This window comes from Vidua chalybeata, chromosome Z (genome assembly GCF_026979565.1).
Source record: "Vidua chalybeata isolate OUT-0048 chromosome Z, bVidCha1 merged haplotype, whole genome shotgun sequence".
Lineage (NCBI taxonomy): Eukaryota > Metazoa > Chordata > Aves > Passeriformes > Viduidae > Vidua > Vidua chalybeata.
In genome coordinates this window covers 43,369,835-43,385,734 of record NC_071570.1, presented here as the reverse complement: position 1 = coordinate 43,385,734, position 15,900 = coordinate 43,369,835, and the positions used below count along the sequence as shown (strand labels likewise).

Genomic DNA, 15,900 nt, shown 5'->3' with positions numbered 1-15,900 from the left:
ACTGACACCATATCATTCAAGTCAGTTACAGTGAATTTTTTGCATTTGAATGGGAGCAGAATCAATTCCCTGAAAACGTCTGTTATCAATCACTTGAAACAATCTAATATTTCCCAGGGTCAAAAAGAATTTACTGTGAAAGAAATCCCTGACCCTAAAAAAAAAATGCATGTCATAACTGTTGTGGTAAATGGTACCAACCCACACAGCACAATGGAGCCTCTTGGTACTGCTGCAGAAAAGGAAGACTTGCTTTGACTGGAAGCTGCTTCTAATTTTCTCGGGAAAAAAATGTTACTTTGAAGTATTGTAGGCTTGACATTTTTGGCAGATAACTTGAGGAAGTGCTGGTATGCATTTAAGTGTCTTATGCATCTACTCACTGGTACTCAGTTAGTTTTAATGAGCACATATGTATCTATCAAAACAGACCTTGAACCTGAAAACTTAAGCTAGGCACTTACAGAAACTTCTCTTGTCTGCTCTGCCACTTCTAAACAATCTTTTATCATTGGTAGATGTTATAAGTGAGCCTGATACCAAACAGGGGTCAGATACAGTTTCAGGAAACTGTCGTATCCTTCTTCACATCATTAATAATAGAAAGAGCATGCACAGCCAGGAAGCAGAAGCTGGGGCTGTTTTCATTATTACTTTACAGCACAGAAACATGGACGGCTCTGTTTTGCCAAACAACAACCATCCTGATAAATTCCTGCAACTGGAGGTTAAATCTTTAGTGAAAAACTCTGCCTTTCTACCAGCCAACTGGGAAAAATTCCCAGAAGCAGCTTTACCTGGAATGCAGCGGTGGCACAACAGGGTCTATTTACAGGTAAGGTCTAAAAGAGGCTGACATTTTCCTGATTTTTCTACCTTGTTTTAAGGATCAGGAGAAAAATTACATGATGGTGACAGATCAGCTGTAGTTTCAGCTTCCTGCATCTCTTAATTGCCATCATTAATATTCCTGTGTATTTTCCCATGGACATCAGCGAGGATCAGGCTCCATGAGAAGAGTTAGTCTCTTCAGGGAGGTCTACTGTCTTTATTTCAGTGTATTAGGATTTCTACTGCTCTTTGTAACATTTTCATTGCATTTCCCAGAAAGTCTACTGAAGTCAAATACCACTTAATTGTACTAAAGATGTGTGTGGAATATGCTCTCTGAAGCAAGAAAAGCCCCAGATTTAAAACTGAAAGTGAAGTCATATCCCTTAAACTTTATAAAAAGGCACATTAGAGGGACATCAGGGATTCTTGCTAGAAATGTAAATATCTACATAGCTCACCACAACTTCCTTTTTATTTTCCTTCATTTTTTCCCTCATTCAACTTTGTCCTTCCTGGTATACTGAAAGACAACTGTTAGAAGTGTGAAACATGCTAACTGCATCAATCCAGGTTATTATATAGAGGTAGCAGCAGTTTCTTGGTAAAAACGTAAATGTGCACTGCCTAGCAGAGGCCCTGGAGCTGGCAGAGAAGAAGTTCATGTCTGGATCAGCGGCAGTACAGCTGCATCAGCTCACACCCCTCTGGGCCCCACTTGCTGCTCCACAGTGCTCCTTCCCTGCTGCCTGGGGAGCCCCTTGCCTTTCCTCACCCCTAGCATGAGCAAAAGCTCCAATGTCTGGTTCTTGTCAAGGGATGGAGACATACATAAGTGGTTGGGGGTGAGGAAAGTGATGGAGAAGGATCTACAGTCTCAGGATCCTTAGCGTAGGGGTCTGATTCCCCAGGGGAATGAGGAGTAAGAGCCAAAAGAACCTGGGGGAAGGGAGGAGAATGATGCTGAAAGTCTCTTAGAGCTACTTCCTGTTGCACTTCTCCCTTTTCAGACATTTCTCCCCATCATCTTTGCTCCCTCCCAGAGTCCATTCCAGTCCCCTTCCAACTGCAAAAGTCCTCTCCCCCCGTGACACCCACTTCCATGCTCCCCCCTTACTTTACCTAGCTTCTTCCCTACCCTAAACACCCTTCCCTCTGACTACTCCACTGCCCCCAGCCACTCTGTTCTTGTTGTATAATCTTTGCTGACGGCTCCCCAAGGAGAGCTGGGGCGCGGAACACGCGGTCGCCCGTAGTGTCCCATGCAAACAGCCCTAACCAAGGGACGGAGCCTGAAGGATCCCAAACTATAGGGTATGGTGCAATGCTGGCCTCAGCCCCTCCCCCCATCTAAGCCCCTCTTTTATGCAGGAGGGAGGCAGCCACACACAGAGCCTCCTCCACAGCAGGGATCCTTCTCCCCATTGTTGTCAATCAGGACACACTGTCACCGAGCCAGGGCTGCAGAGCTGCGGGAGGATTAAAACTGTGTAGGGAGCCCTGTGCTTTTTGACTTGTGCTCTGCTTTTTTGCCACCAGTGAGAAGGTTTTCCTGGAACTCTGTGTCCCAACCCGGGATGGCTGTTACAAAGGAAATGTCTGTGCTCACCATGACTCCAAAAATGGAGTTTTCAAAGTGGTGTATTTTATAAGTGTTAAATCTAGGATACAATCTATACTTTTTAATGTAGTCATTAGTGGATTCAAGCTGTCCAGATAAAATGTATTGTGCCATTCTCTTCCCTTAGGAGCTCGCCTTCTTTTTCTCCTTTTGCTGACAATCATATAAAGGAAAAGTACTGATGAGTTCCAGACATTAGAAGAAAACACGATGGCACAGTGGAGAACTAATGGTGCAGGAATAACATATTTCACTTCAAGATGAGAGAGATAATGAGGTTAAGGGTTAGTTAATTCAGAAACGGAAAAAGGGGGAATGGGAGGAGAGAGAGAATTAATTTCAGAACATGTGTGCATGATCTAAAGATTCCTAAGTCATTAAACCTTGAAAGTAGCCTAAATTCCCTCTTTAGAAGTTAATATTCTCTGAAGAAACTAATGCTACTCAAGTCTCCCTATGCAAAGTGTCTCCTCAGTGGTATGTTTGTGGTCTCTTCCAAACTTTTATTATGAGATCACTTAAATTCAAAAGCAATGAAGTGCTTATGTGTTTTCTCCACCTTTAAGTTTTAAAATTTGTTTCCATTACAAAAAGCAGCTTTCATGTAATGACAAAAACTGCTGTCTTTCTCCTCACTTTCCTCTTTGGTATCAGGCAAACTAAACAGCTTCTCCACTTAGCATTTACTTTCATCATCTACTTTGACTAAAACAAACCATAAAGCAGTCCAGGAATTTTGGCCCTTTCCTGTGAAAAGCAGCATAAAAAGCACAGACTTTCTCTTGCAAATGTATCACTGCTGACTGCATTCTGACTATTTCCCCTGACAATTTCCAGTCCTGCTGGACTCTCTGCCCCACAATATGTTTTAAAGCCCAGCACACACCTGATGATTAATCCTCCCTATCTGTTTCTCATGCATGTCTCCCCTGTAGTCAACCTGGTAGTTTTCTGCAATTCTCAGACTTCTCTTTCTTGTTTATATTTCCCTTTTGCCCCCCTATTTTTTGGAAGACAGAAAAGAACATTCAGTCTAAGCAGCATGCTACTTCTTGGCATGGTGTTTTTTGAGCCTTACATATGAGTTAATGACTATGTCCTATCCTTGCTTGTTTCTCAGTATACCAGGACAAGAGGGTTTTAAAAAATCTGTAAGTTAGGTGCCAGGTTAGAATCACTTCTTTGTCCCCTGGCTCAAATGTGAATTACATATTTCCACTCTCTCCCTTATTCTTCCCTAGACAACTGCAATGGCCACAGCAAGAGCCAGCAGCAAGGTTTGCAGGAGCATTTGTCTGAAACTGTACAAAAGTTTTTATATAAAAGTTTTTATTTTGCATTATATAAAATGCAAAATATATATACATATAAAAATGCAGCCCTGCAGAGCTGCATTGCCAATGACAGATAAAAAAACTTTTTAAACTAAACAATTAATTACAAGAAGTGGTCTCAATAATGCACAATTAAAATAGTCCATATGAACATTCACTTTTGTCTAAATATCTCTGTCACTTTGGCTGAAGTGTTTGTAACCCTCTCTTTCCAGTCCATGTCAGGTGGCTTTTCAGTTTTGCAGTACCTGAGGCTGCCTTAATGTCTCTGACAAGGAATCCAGATCCCCTTCATTTCCTTCCTTAAGAAAAGTTTCATTTCTAGAATCATAGAAAGGTTTGAGTTGGAAGGGACCTTACAGGTCATCTGGTGCAAACTCCCATGCCAAACACAGAGATGTCTTCCACTTGAGCAGGTGTCTTCAAAGCCCCAGTCAGCCTGGCTTTGAATACTGTCAGGGATGGGGCATTCACAACTTCTCTGGGCAACCTGTTCAAGTGTCTCACCATCCTCACAGAGAAGAATGTCATCCTTATAACTAATCTAAACACACCCTCTTTCAGTTTAAAGCCATTTCCCTTGTCTTATTTTTGTAAAAATTCTCTCTTCAGCTTTCTTGTCAGACATCTGTATGTTTTAGAAGGGTGCTACACGGTCTCCCTGTAGCCTTCTCTTCCCCAGGCTGAACAACCCCAGCTCACACAAATAGGAGATATGCTTCAACCCTCTGATCATCTTTGCAGCCTCATCTGGACCTGCTCAGGCTTCTCAGGAGCCTTTGATGTGAGCTGTCTGCCCTACTGTCTTTCTTATCTCCTTATGTACCTTTGGTTAATCCTTGCCTTCCTGACTGCTTTTCCATCACATCTCCTATGAGATGTGATTTGTTGAATGAAGCTCTCAAGTGCTAATATTCTTCATAACAAAAGAGCTTTTACTTTTCCAAATGCTGCAAAAGTAGTAATACCTACACAGTTGATGCACCTACCACAGGGATTCTTAGCTACACCCTAGAAGTTTTTTGTCTGTCAGACATTTTGTTTGCCTTCAAAATAGTTCTCTACATCAGAAAAATTACCCTACCAGTGCAGGGAGGGTCCTCCACAATCTGTTACAAGGGTTTTTGCACAACAGAGGGTTATAGTATTAAACAAACTACTGTCAAATATAATGACCACCCTTCTAGTCACTTTCATTAGGATTGAGAAGGCTGTTATGAAACAAATCCTGCAGTATTTTGTGACTGTAAGTTTCTGTAGGACTGCCTTGGTTAAAACTTCTAGTTGTAGCTGCCCATCAACAGCATTTCTTACTTTCCCTGAGCATCATTGCCAACATCAAGTGGAAACTGGGGCTGGCCATGGGAACAGAGAAACTGGTTCTATCTGGGGGGAAAGGAAAGAAAAGCTTGAGTTCCAGGAAGTATATTTCCTTAATTTTTTATTGGTCTCTTTGTTCTCTTCTTTCAGGTAGAGGGGCTTGAAACCAAGGTCTAGCCTTAACTGTTGATGTCCTGGGTTTGATGGGTGATACCTCATATCACAGGCTGAGAAAAAAATGTTTAGGCTCTTGGGTTGTTTCAGTGCTATCAACAATAGAAGTGGGAACAGAAGGATGAAGTCAAGATAAAAATGTTTCCTAGTAATAAAGACTAAATTATAACTTTAGTTATATGTATTGTAAGGTATGCATAATTTGCATTATAAAATAATCAGCAAGAAAAAATATGGAGTAGGCACATGTTGACTCAGTAATGGAACTAACATCAACTCTCTGTAGATCTCTGGGCTTTTCACAGAATACTAGTACTTGTATGTAACAGCTCTCTGGGTCTGTCAAAGAGGAACATATTTTTCTCAGTGAAAAATGAGTTATTAACCAGTTATAACACTGCTTTTGCTCATGAGCTATATGTAGATGAAACACAGTTATGTGTTTGCAGAGTTGAGCACTTTTCAGCTTGTTAAATAAGTATTTCAGAAACTCATTTCACCTACAATTTTCAGTGTTCTCCCTAATACTGCTTCTTTGAGTATTTGCTGTTTGCTCCTTCCATTCAGTGAATAACAACATAAACAGCCTTTGATTTGTTCTGTTCCAGCCTCATTCACACTGTCTTTTTATATTCAGTGTATATAGTATGAATTCTGTAATGGATATTGATACCTAAATTTACAATATTTTTCTCTTTATTTGAACATTTGCTGCATGACTCAGAGTCTGTGACAAAGATTGGGATGTGTTTTGAATCTCAAAAGAAAATGCAAAAAAAGTAGCTTTTTCAATAATTAATACTAGCAAGCATATTTTTGTTATCTAACCTTATGTTTCTCTGCTTCTAGAAATGCATATGTTTAATGCAATATTGTTCATATTTCTTTGTATGATATCTTAGTCTTAAAACTTTTGGGATTTGATGTGATTCCAGCTTTTGTCCTTACTTTTCCCAAACTAGTCTGTAGGACATATCTACCGCAGAAATTTTACAATCAAGCATCTGCTGTACTCAAGTACATTCTCCCAATTAGTTTGTCACTTCAATGTCTGTTCTCTAAAATTTCTGCAAACTATATCCTACCCCAAATTCTGGTCCAGCTCTCATGATACAACTGGTTGCCCCTCCCAATCTATTCCCTCTCTATATCTGCTCCAAGCCACCACAGTTTCCTCATCCCCATGAAAAGTGCTTCAGACAGTAGGTGAAAAAAGTTTTGCTACAAAGCACTGTTTTTATGAACAAATTTTTGCATCATGCCATCTATCCCAAGTTTTGGAGAATTTTATGGAAAACAGCTTTAAAAATTAATGTCAAGTCACATTCTTTTCACAACATTTTAGCCTAGGGAGACCAATCAACCCCTGGTGAGACGGTTTGCGTTCTTCAACAAAATGTTCTCCAACTTCAACTATTTAGCAAGCCTGAGGGAAGAGTCATTAAGGTCATGACAAATATTAAATAAGAAATAAAGTAAATAAAATGCAGTCAGGAAAAAAAAAAAAGGCAGTTAAAAACACCAGCTCAGCTGAAATCTGGCCAGTACAGCCCAGAGGGCTTCAGTGCCAGCTGTAACTGCAATGCAGAGAGTAATATTATCAGGGGATGTGTGGAGGCTAATGAATGACATGTGGAAATTATGAACTAACAGAAGGATGGGAGGTCACTGAGGATCCACCCACCTACTAATGGCAATTATTGATGGGAAACATGCTTAGTCACTTCTGCAGGATTTAGTGATAGCAATACCAGCATGATGCTTCCTCCTAGAGTTTCTTAGACAAAGTCTGCTGTTTTCTCTTCTTCACCTTCAATTTCTGAAGGAAATCAGTTCTTATGCTTCCTTCTACACCTGCCTGCCTCAGACTAATGTATACAAAGCTATACATGCACACGGACACTGCAGTCATGAAGTAGGTGCTGGTACACAGCAGCTGACTTCCACTAAAAATGGATTCACCAGCCCACAAACTGGGCAGAAAATTATTCAAGCAGAAGAAGCCAACAGTTTGCTGTCATCTTAGGGACCTTCACTGACTTGATGAGGTGTCCAAGCAGTTCCCAAAGCCAGTGTGCAGGAGGTCAGATGCCCTGAACTCCCACCAGAAAGGTGGAAGAAGAAGCAGTACATGCCCCTAGCCCTTTTGCAGCTGAAGTCCATCCAGCCTGCAGTACCTTAACATCAGGAGATCTCAGTAAAAGTGAAAAATTCAGGGAAAGTCATCGTTACATGGAAGTAAGTTCCTCAGGACCCAGCTTCTTCAGTGGCTGTTTACTATATGCACTTTACCTTATGGGCATCGTGCAGGAGGTGCTGCACACATCTTTGTGATTTCTGAGAGGAGAGAGGTGGGTATTGTCCCCTCCCAGCATACCTGACACAGGACCACTGGACCAAGCCAAGGCTCTCCTTGACTCAACATAAAGTTCCTAAGGATAAAAGTACTTGTGAGGAGGGATGAATATGCTCTGTGTCGATTCTAAAATCCTAAGAGATGGGCAAGGTGTTAGTGTAAGGCGAAGGCTCTGCAAAAATCAGGTCTCTTAGGTAGCTGACACACTGTGGTACCACAGGTCAGTGACAGGTTAATTGAAAGTATTGGTGACAGAAGGTTGGGACAAATCCTGAATAGCTTGGATTAGAGAGTCTGATTGCACTCCTCCAGGCAATTACAGATTGAAAAGTATCATAACTACTATTTTACAGACCCCTAAAGAGGCCCTTAGTACTGTTTTAAGAGGCAGCTTGTGATTTCTCAAAAAATATGATCCCACCAGGGCTGTTATTCTCTTCCTCCCTTGACACCCACATATTCTAAAAGGTCTTATTTAACAGCTTTTATTATTGGGAAAGTGCTCAGATATTTAATTACCTATGAATTCTGACAGTGCCCTCAGTTGAATGAAGAGCCTCTTTGACATCCTGAAATGGATCTAACATTCAAGAGTGTGAACAGAATTGTGCCACACCCCTGCTATCAGAGGTGCATTTCCAGTTGAGTTTGTCATTTACATACCATTGCCCCTGTGATCATTCTTCTTTGTCCTTACATCTTTGCTCCTGCATCACACATCCATGGGTTTCACCAGAACTATAATGTTCTACTGCAGCTCTCTCACTGTTTCATAAAGCAGAGGCCTTCTTCCAGCAGGCATTATAATGTCAGTTCACATTTGGAAAATAACTTAATGTTCAGACTGTACCCACCTGATTTCTTCCTTTCACTAGAAGGAAGAAATATGTCCAGAGTGAGCAGTTAAGCTCCCTCGCTGCCGAAGTTTGCCAGGAGAAAAATGGTTGCATGTTCAGTTTTTAAATGATTCTGTTGCATTACAAGTGATAATTCTGGAAGGGGGCCTGTATTGTAGGTAATGCAAGTGAAAGCCAGGTTCTGATCTAACTTGTGTCTTACAGAAAGAAAAGAGAACTGTCACTGAGCTGCCAGGCTTAGACTTGAACAGGGTCAGTCAAGAAATAATAGACAAATCCTTGGGCAAACACATTACTCCCATCACCCTGAAATCCACAATCAAGAGCAACCCATTGTACAGTGATTTCCATGTTGATGATGACTGGGAGGAGAAGAAAAAGACCCCTTCCTGGACTGTGCAAGAGTATGACAGACAGTCACTGCGTTCTAACTTGGCCAGCCACATAAAGGTAATTGGCTGTTGTGCTGAGTTTGAGCAAGTGAATTGCTGTGAAATGTGTGATGTGTGCATAAACCGCTATGCAGCTCTCTTGGATCTTTAGGTGGGATTACAGAAGTAACTGTGGAGGTATTTTCTGGTACAGACATGACACTAACATGAGTTTTATCAGGAAAGAAGTCTACATATCTGCTGAGATTCCAGGAATTTCAATTTTACAGTACATGACATCTGATTAGAGGAACTCTTAAACCATAACATTGTATAACTCAGCTTCCCTATTTACAGAGGGAAGAGCTACAAATTTGGCACTTAAATACTATATAGTCACTTTATAAATGTTATTCTGTTATTAAATTACATATGTTTTTCTCAGTCTCATCCACACTATACAGGATCCTGCCTCCCCATGGGTTGGCACAAATCACTTCTAAGATTACTTTTGGTTTTTTTTGTTTTTTTGGTGTGTTTTTTTTTGTTTGTTTGTTTGGGTTTTTTTTGTTTGTTTTGTTGTTGTTTTGTTTTTTTTTTTGTTGATGTTGTTGTTGTTGTTGTTTTTGGGGGGGGTTTGGTGGTGGGGTTTTTTTTGGTTTTTGTGTTTTTTTTTGCTGTTCTGTTTTTTGAAAAGGGAGTCAGAACTGTGTTTATACAGCATGACATCTCTTCTTGAGAAGACAACATGGTTTGTTCTGGGTTTTCAAACACATTTCAATGGCTGGTGTCCTACTTTTGGTTCCTGGATGAAAAGTGTGGTTTTAATTTTCCCCAGTGGAACATTTGCAGCATCTGGAAAGTAGCACAACCTACATTCAAGTGAAAGTATCTTGCATATGTGTTGTTATATCTTAAATTCATTAATCAGTGTCTGATGATAGCCAAAATACTTCAGGGTATGTTCTAATGATTTGTGTGTAAAAGAGAGAAAATAATTTCATTTTCTAATTTTTCTTCTAGGAAAATCCTAATGATCTGCAGTTCTGGATGGGGGATATTTATACTCCTGGATATGATACCTTGTTAAAAAAGGAGCGAGGAAAAAAACGTTCAAAATATTGCCGAATCATTCTGCTCATGGTACTAGCCATTTGCATCCTAATTACTGTAATCATACTTAGCATTTTACTTACTTAGCTTAGTCAAACGATGATGAAAATTTTTTTCAATAAATATTTTTATTAAACAATTTCCTTCTCTGGTTTTATTTTAATTTCATTTTTTTTTTTTTCGTCACAAACACAATTTGCTTGACACCACTTCTTCAGAATATTCCTGTACAGCACAAGGAATTGACCCTGAAAAGAGACAAATATTCTGTGTATGGCTGAATGTCTCCTTACATGTATAATTTAAAAAGAAAACTGTTCTCTATCTTTTTTTATGCCTTCTTTAGTCTAGTGATTTAAGTCAGTATGTGTGGTATGTGTACACAGAACCAGCTGACTATTTGTTCTAATAAACAGCTACCATCCTCTTTGTCTTTTTATGATAGCTATTTTTATAATATAGAAAAGTATAATTAAAGCATCATTCAAGATATTGCCAAGAATTATAAAAAAAAAATTAACACATTACTTAGTCACTGAGTGCATTGCTGCAATGATGCAGCACACAGTAAAAGCCAGCCTAAACACATATTTTCTTACACTTTTTCAGAGAAGAAAAACAGAAAATCAATCACCGAGTTTCTAGCAAAAAAAATCCGTAACCTGTGACAAAGTTCTTCCATCACTAGGTCATATTCTTTAATTATATTTCTGTCATCCCAAAAGATGGAGTGACATTATTTTTTTTTTCAACAAAATATGTGGAGTACAGGAGTATATACTGGAATTAATACACCTTAAAAATATTAAAGTTATATAACCAGGCTGTGAAAAAGGATCTTTGTAAATTAAAGGAACAAAATGACATGTTTAGAGCACAGAGACCGTTAAGTTAATATACCTCAAAATAATTCAGGAAAATCAAAACATGAGATAAAATTACAAAATAAAAAATGAGTGAACAGGGAGACAAGAACTTATCTTTCTGAAAAGATACGCTAGGTGCTGCAAACACTTTATACCTCTGTATTTGGTATTTAAGGAGCTATGAATACTGTTGAGATAGGGATTTCCCTTTTGAACGAGAATCTCACAGATGCACATAATCTGGAAAGTTGAAGTTATACCAGATCTGCTTTTTGTCCCACAAAAAATACTTTGGATTAGTCAAGAATAGAACTAAGGTAGAAGGTTTGTACTATCCCCTCTGAATTCTAGAATGTGCTCTACCTACAGCAGGTTTACAGTGCTTCAACTCATGTCAAGATGAATTCATCTTCAGACAAGTGTATTTCATTCCTTTCTTCTCATCTAGTCCATGACTGATTCTTTTGTGTGCTGTAATTTCTTGGACCCTACTCTAGCTTGTACTATAATTAGTTTGAAGATTCAACCTGAAAAAATTCAAGCTAAAATTAACTGCTTTAATCTGGTCTGCAGACAACAGTAAAAGAGTAGCAGCATTTAAATGCACGTGCATAAAATTAATATCCCTGTTACAAAATTGGACATTGCTGTAAATATATAAGGAACTCAGTCTCCCGACTTGCTGCAGTTTCAGTGCAGATGGGGGTTCTTGTCTGAAAGATCAGGCCCGTTCAGTTTACAAAAATAAGAACTTGGGAGTATTTTACAAGACTAATAGCTGCCATTATGAAGTAACTAATAACATTAAACCAACAATACTTGACTTTTTTCCCAGCCCAAGTACATTTGCTTTAAATGCATTGCATATAATGCAGAGACGTACTTTTGTAAATTATTGAGGCCGGTAGTCTGGAAGCCTAAAAGCAAAGAGCTCTGTAATTTCCAGGAAAACCGCCAATAACGCGAGTTTCTCAACTGCATTACTCTGTGAGGGCTTAGCTGAAAGGATAAAGCTGTTTTCTCCACAAGTTGACTACGGGCGGTTTTACTCCAATTTCACTGCTGTCACCTAGCAGAAAGCCAGCAAACAGGAAAAACGTGTCAGCGTATCAAGCGAAGATGCCGCTTGTAACTTTTTTTTTTTTTAATAATGTCATGTTTCTCTTGGATGTGGGGGAAGGGTTGCTCTATTTTTTGCGATCCTCAGGCGCCGTCGCGATGCGGGTTCCTTTGGTGACCCCTCGCGGCGGAGCGCGGCGGGCGGAGGGACTCCGCGGCTCCTGCGTGTTCCCGGGAAGGTGCGCAAACGTGCGGAGTGCCGGCAGGGAAGGGAAGGCTCTTTCGTGCCCTGCGGGAGTGTTTGCCCGCCCGTGAAGGAAGGGGCTTGCTGCTGCGCCCTTTGGAGAGTACTTACATGGGGAGAGCCCATTGTCTGTGTAAATGCCAGCTGTGCTGCTGGTAACGGGAAAATGGACAATACTCGAATACTTTGAGAGGAACCAACCAGCTCAGCAAACTGAAAGACAAAGACTTTTCATCAGGGGAGAGTGGTGGAGCCTTGGGATCCTTTGTGCCATGTGCTACCTCTAAAAACAGTAAATTAGACACCCCTCCTTTAACCATGTGGTGCAGTATAAACTTTACATATCTTGTAGGGAAAAAAAAAGGTTAATAGACATTGCTGTGTCTGCTTTCTTTTGTCATGTGAGTTTTTTGTTTTTGTTGGTTTGGGTAATTTAGGGTTCTTTTAATTCATTAGTGACAGAGACTGAAGAAGATAAGTCATCACACAACACTCATAATAAACTAGCATCAGTATTGGTGGTTAGAGAACAGAATGTTTAGTGTATTCCAAAAGTGCTTAAAATGCTATAAGAAAAGGAGACTCAGTGGGACGTTGTCACTGTCTACAACTACATGAAAAGAGGTTGTAGACATGTGGGTGTCAGCTTCTTTCCCCAGATAGCAAGAGGAAATGGCCTCAAGTTGTGCCAGGGAAGGTTGGGAATGGACATTATAAGAAAGTTCTTCACTGAAATGGTTGTCATGCACTGGAGCAGGTTGCCCAGAGAAGTGAGAGGGTCACCACCTATGGAAGTGTTCAAGAAACATATGGACATGGTTTGTATGCATGCGGTTTAGTGGTCATTACAGTGGCGCTGATTTAAGAGTTGGCACTGATTATCTTAGAAGTGTTTTCCAACCTTAATCATTATATAATTCCATGAATGAAACAACTCTACTAGGTAACTTTCCAGTAAGTAATCTCTATAATCTACATTCATTGGTCTCTTCCTACCCTGAGAGCACACTAACACAGATAATTTCATACTTTCATAGAATCATAAAATATGCTGAATTGGAAGGGGCCTATCAGGATCATCAAGTCCCACTCCTTGCCCTGCATGGGACACCCCAAGAATCTCATCCCAAGAATGCCTGAGAGCATTGTCCAAATACTTCATGAACTCCGTCAGGCTTGGTGTTGTGACCAATTCCCTGGGGAGACTGTTCCAGGGCACAGCCACCCCCTGGGTGAAAAACCTTTTCCTGGCATCCAACCTAAACCTCCCCTCACTCAGCTTCATTCTATTTCTTCAAGTCCTGTCACTGGTCACAAGAGTGAAGGGGTTGGTGCCTGTCCCTGTTTCACCCTGTGTGGATGTTGAAGACCTCAGTGAGATCTCACCTCAGTCTCCTCCAGGCTGAACAGACCAAGTGACCTCAGCCACTCCTCACACAGCTTCCCCTCTAGACCCTTCACCATCCTCACAACCCTCCTTCAGATGCTCTCCAATAGCTTAATATCTTTTTATATTGTGATATTCAGACCAGCACCCAGAACTCAAGGTGAGGCTGCCCCAGTGCAGAGCAGAGTGAGACAATCCCCTTCCTTGCCCTGCTATGCCTGATGCACCCCAGGACACAATTGGTCCTCCTGGCTGCCAGGACACTGCTGGCTCATGATCAGCTTGCCCTTAACAAGGACCCCGAAGTCCCTTTCCTGCAGCCCTGCAGAAAACTTAACTTCAATAAAACTTTAACCAAATGCTTAAGGATAAGAAAGAAGTCAAGTTTGCATCAGAACATAAATAAATCTTGGCCTGTGTGGTAGCACATTTCTCTCTCTTAGGATTTTTCATAGAGGTGCACAGAAAGAAAGAAAGAGAAAACAATTTCTATTTCTGCTCCTTGTTTTTCTCATGTGGAATGTGCTTGGAGAATAGTTTACCTGGGGTGATTGCTTGATTGGATTCTGGTGAGGATTGCTTGAGCCTGATGGCCAATTCCGTCCACCTGTGTCTGGACTCTCACGAACAGGGTCACAAGTTGTGAGTAGTTAGATATGATAGTTAGAGAAAGTAGGTATGTAGTTTTAGTATTTTCCTTTATATAGTATATTATAGCATAGTTAAAATAAATCATTCAGCCTTCTGAAAATGAGTTAGACATCATCATTCTTCCCATTGGGTTTGTCTGCATTTTACAATAGGCCTGATTTAAAAATTTTTATTCCAATAGTAATCAACTAAAATAGCAGCAAAGACTCCTATGTAGTCAGTGAAACTTCGTAACATACATCAACTGCGGTGGTTACCTGCTATGACCTCAAGCAGTCGAGAAGCGCCGGCTAGCACTGCCTTTGTGAGGCTGGGTCCGCCACGTGAGCGGGCACTCCAGGGTTATGGCGTCTGCCTCCCTCATAGTGCTAAGCACTGCAGCATGGGTAACGCAGCTTTGGTAGCTTCATGCTGAGAGGAAGCGAAGGGACGAGAGAAGGACACTTTGCTTGCGAGCCTAAGAGCTTTTATTCCCCCATGCATGGTCAGAGTGAATTGCCCTCAGCGCAATGCAAAGCAAATGCCGGAGAACAAAGAACTTATAACAGATTAAAACAACCAATGGTAACATAACAGAGGTGGGTACAGCGTTCTGGGGCAAATAGAAGGGCTAAGGTGGGGTGATTGATGCAGAACTTTCATGAAGAAGCTGGGAGTAGTTACATGATTGACACCCCGACAAGGCGTGAACAAACCTTGACTGACAGAACCAAATAAGGAGAAAACAGGGAGAAGTGAGAAGAATGACAGGTCTGAGTGGCAGGAGCTCTCATGGTAAACAACTTGGAGCAAACCACTGTGAGGGAAAAATAGGGGAGTACAAGGAACCAACCTAAATAACATTAATAAAATCCCTGACTAAATCAACCCAACCTACAACAATCAATATCTTGCCAGCACCTCTAAAAAGATGTAGGACAATGGTATAACTGTGGTAGAATACCGCCTTTTGCTGGGAAAACAGGCATTTGCAGTAACATGCAGTAACTGCAGGAATTTGCTCTTATAAACTGCACAGCAGCAACCTGGAAGCAAATGAGAGTTCTGCAGATTGTGCCCACTTATAATTGCACTGGAAATTACTGTATTTCACAAATTATTTTAGAGAAATTATCTATACTCCAGTAAATAAGGATTAGCTGTTTAAACTACCTAATTGAAATTTTTATACTGTCATTCAGTACAACTACTCTCCCAAGTCACGAGAACATATTGGAAGACTCTGCTGAGGAAATTCTCAGCCCTTCTCTTCCTTTGCTTCATTCTTCTCATCCCAAAAGTGTCCAGAAATATGCAACTATGTTCTCATTTTATTTGGTTACGGTGTGTAAAGTTGCTGAAAAATAAGTCCTGCATGGTTCTGGCAGTTCAACAGGCACAATTTGGGAAAATTACAGCTACCACTCACCTTCAGTAAAGCACAGACCTGGTCCATGAAAAGATCTCACAGGGCTTCTTGCTTTAGCAGGGTACATGTTTTCATATTCCAGCCTATTTTTTTTTCCCTTCCAATGCACCTAGTACAGAAGGAAAGGTTTATAATAAAAAAAAAAGAGGAAGGAAAGAGACATTTTTGAGTTTGTCATGAGTAAAACTAGCTGGTCACATCGGGATTTGAGAAAGAAAGAAGCAATGTGAGTTGTGAGTTGCGATATACTATAAATGTGTCTGGGTAGGGCAGAAATTACTCCTTTAATTATGATATTTTGGTGTGTG

The 15,900-nt window shown here is 40.5% G+C and overlaps 1 protein-coding gene and 1 long non-coding RNA gene across 2 annotated transcripts; one reads left to right on the top strand and one right to left on the bottom strand.

The window, feature by feature from the left end:
- The first annotated feature begins 670 nt into the window (after positions 1 to 670).
- On the top strand, positions 671 to 10,064 carry MINAR2 (membrane integral NOTCH2 associated receptor 2). Its single transcript, XM_053932880.1, has 3 exons — positions 671 to 835; positions 8,698 to 8,943; positions 9,888 to 10,064. Exons 1-3 carry the CDS (start codon positions 671 to 673, stop codon positions 10,062 to 10,064), a joined length of 588 nt encoding a protein of 195 aa, XP_053788855.1.
- Positions 10,065 to 11,738: 1,674 nt separating this feature from the next.
- Positions 11,739 to 14,162, bottom strand: LOC128782482 (uncharacterized). Its single transcript, XR_008428804.1, has 3 exons — positions 14,076 to 14,162; positions 12,258 to 12,359; positions 11,739 to 11,912 (listed from the first exon to the last, which is right to left on the bottom strand). It is a non-coding gene; the product is annotated as an uncharacterized LOC128782482 (long non-coding RNA).
- Positions 14,163 to 15,900: the final 1,738 nt, after the last annotated feature.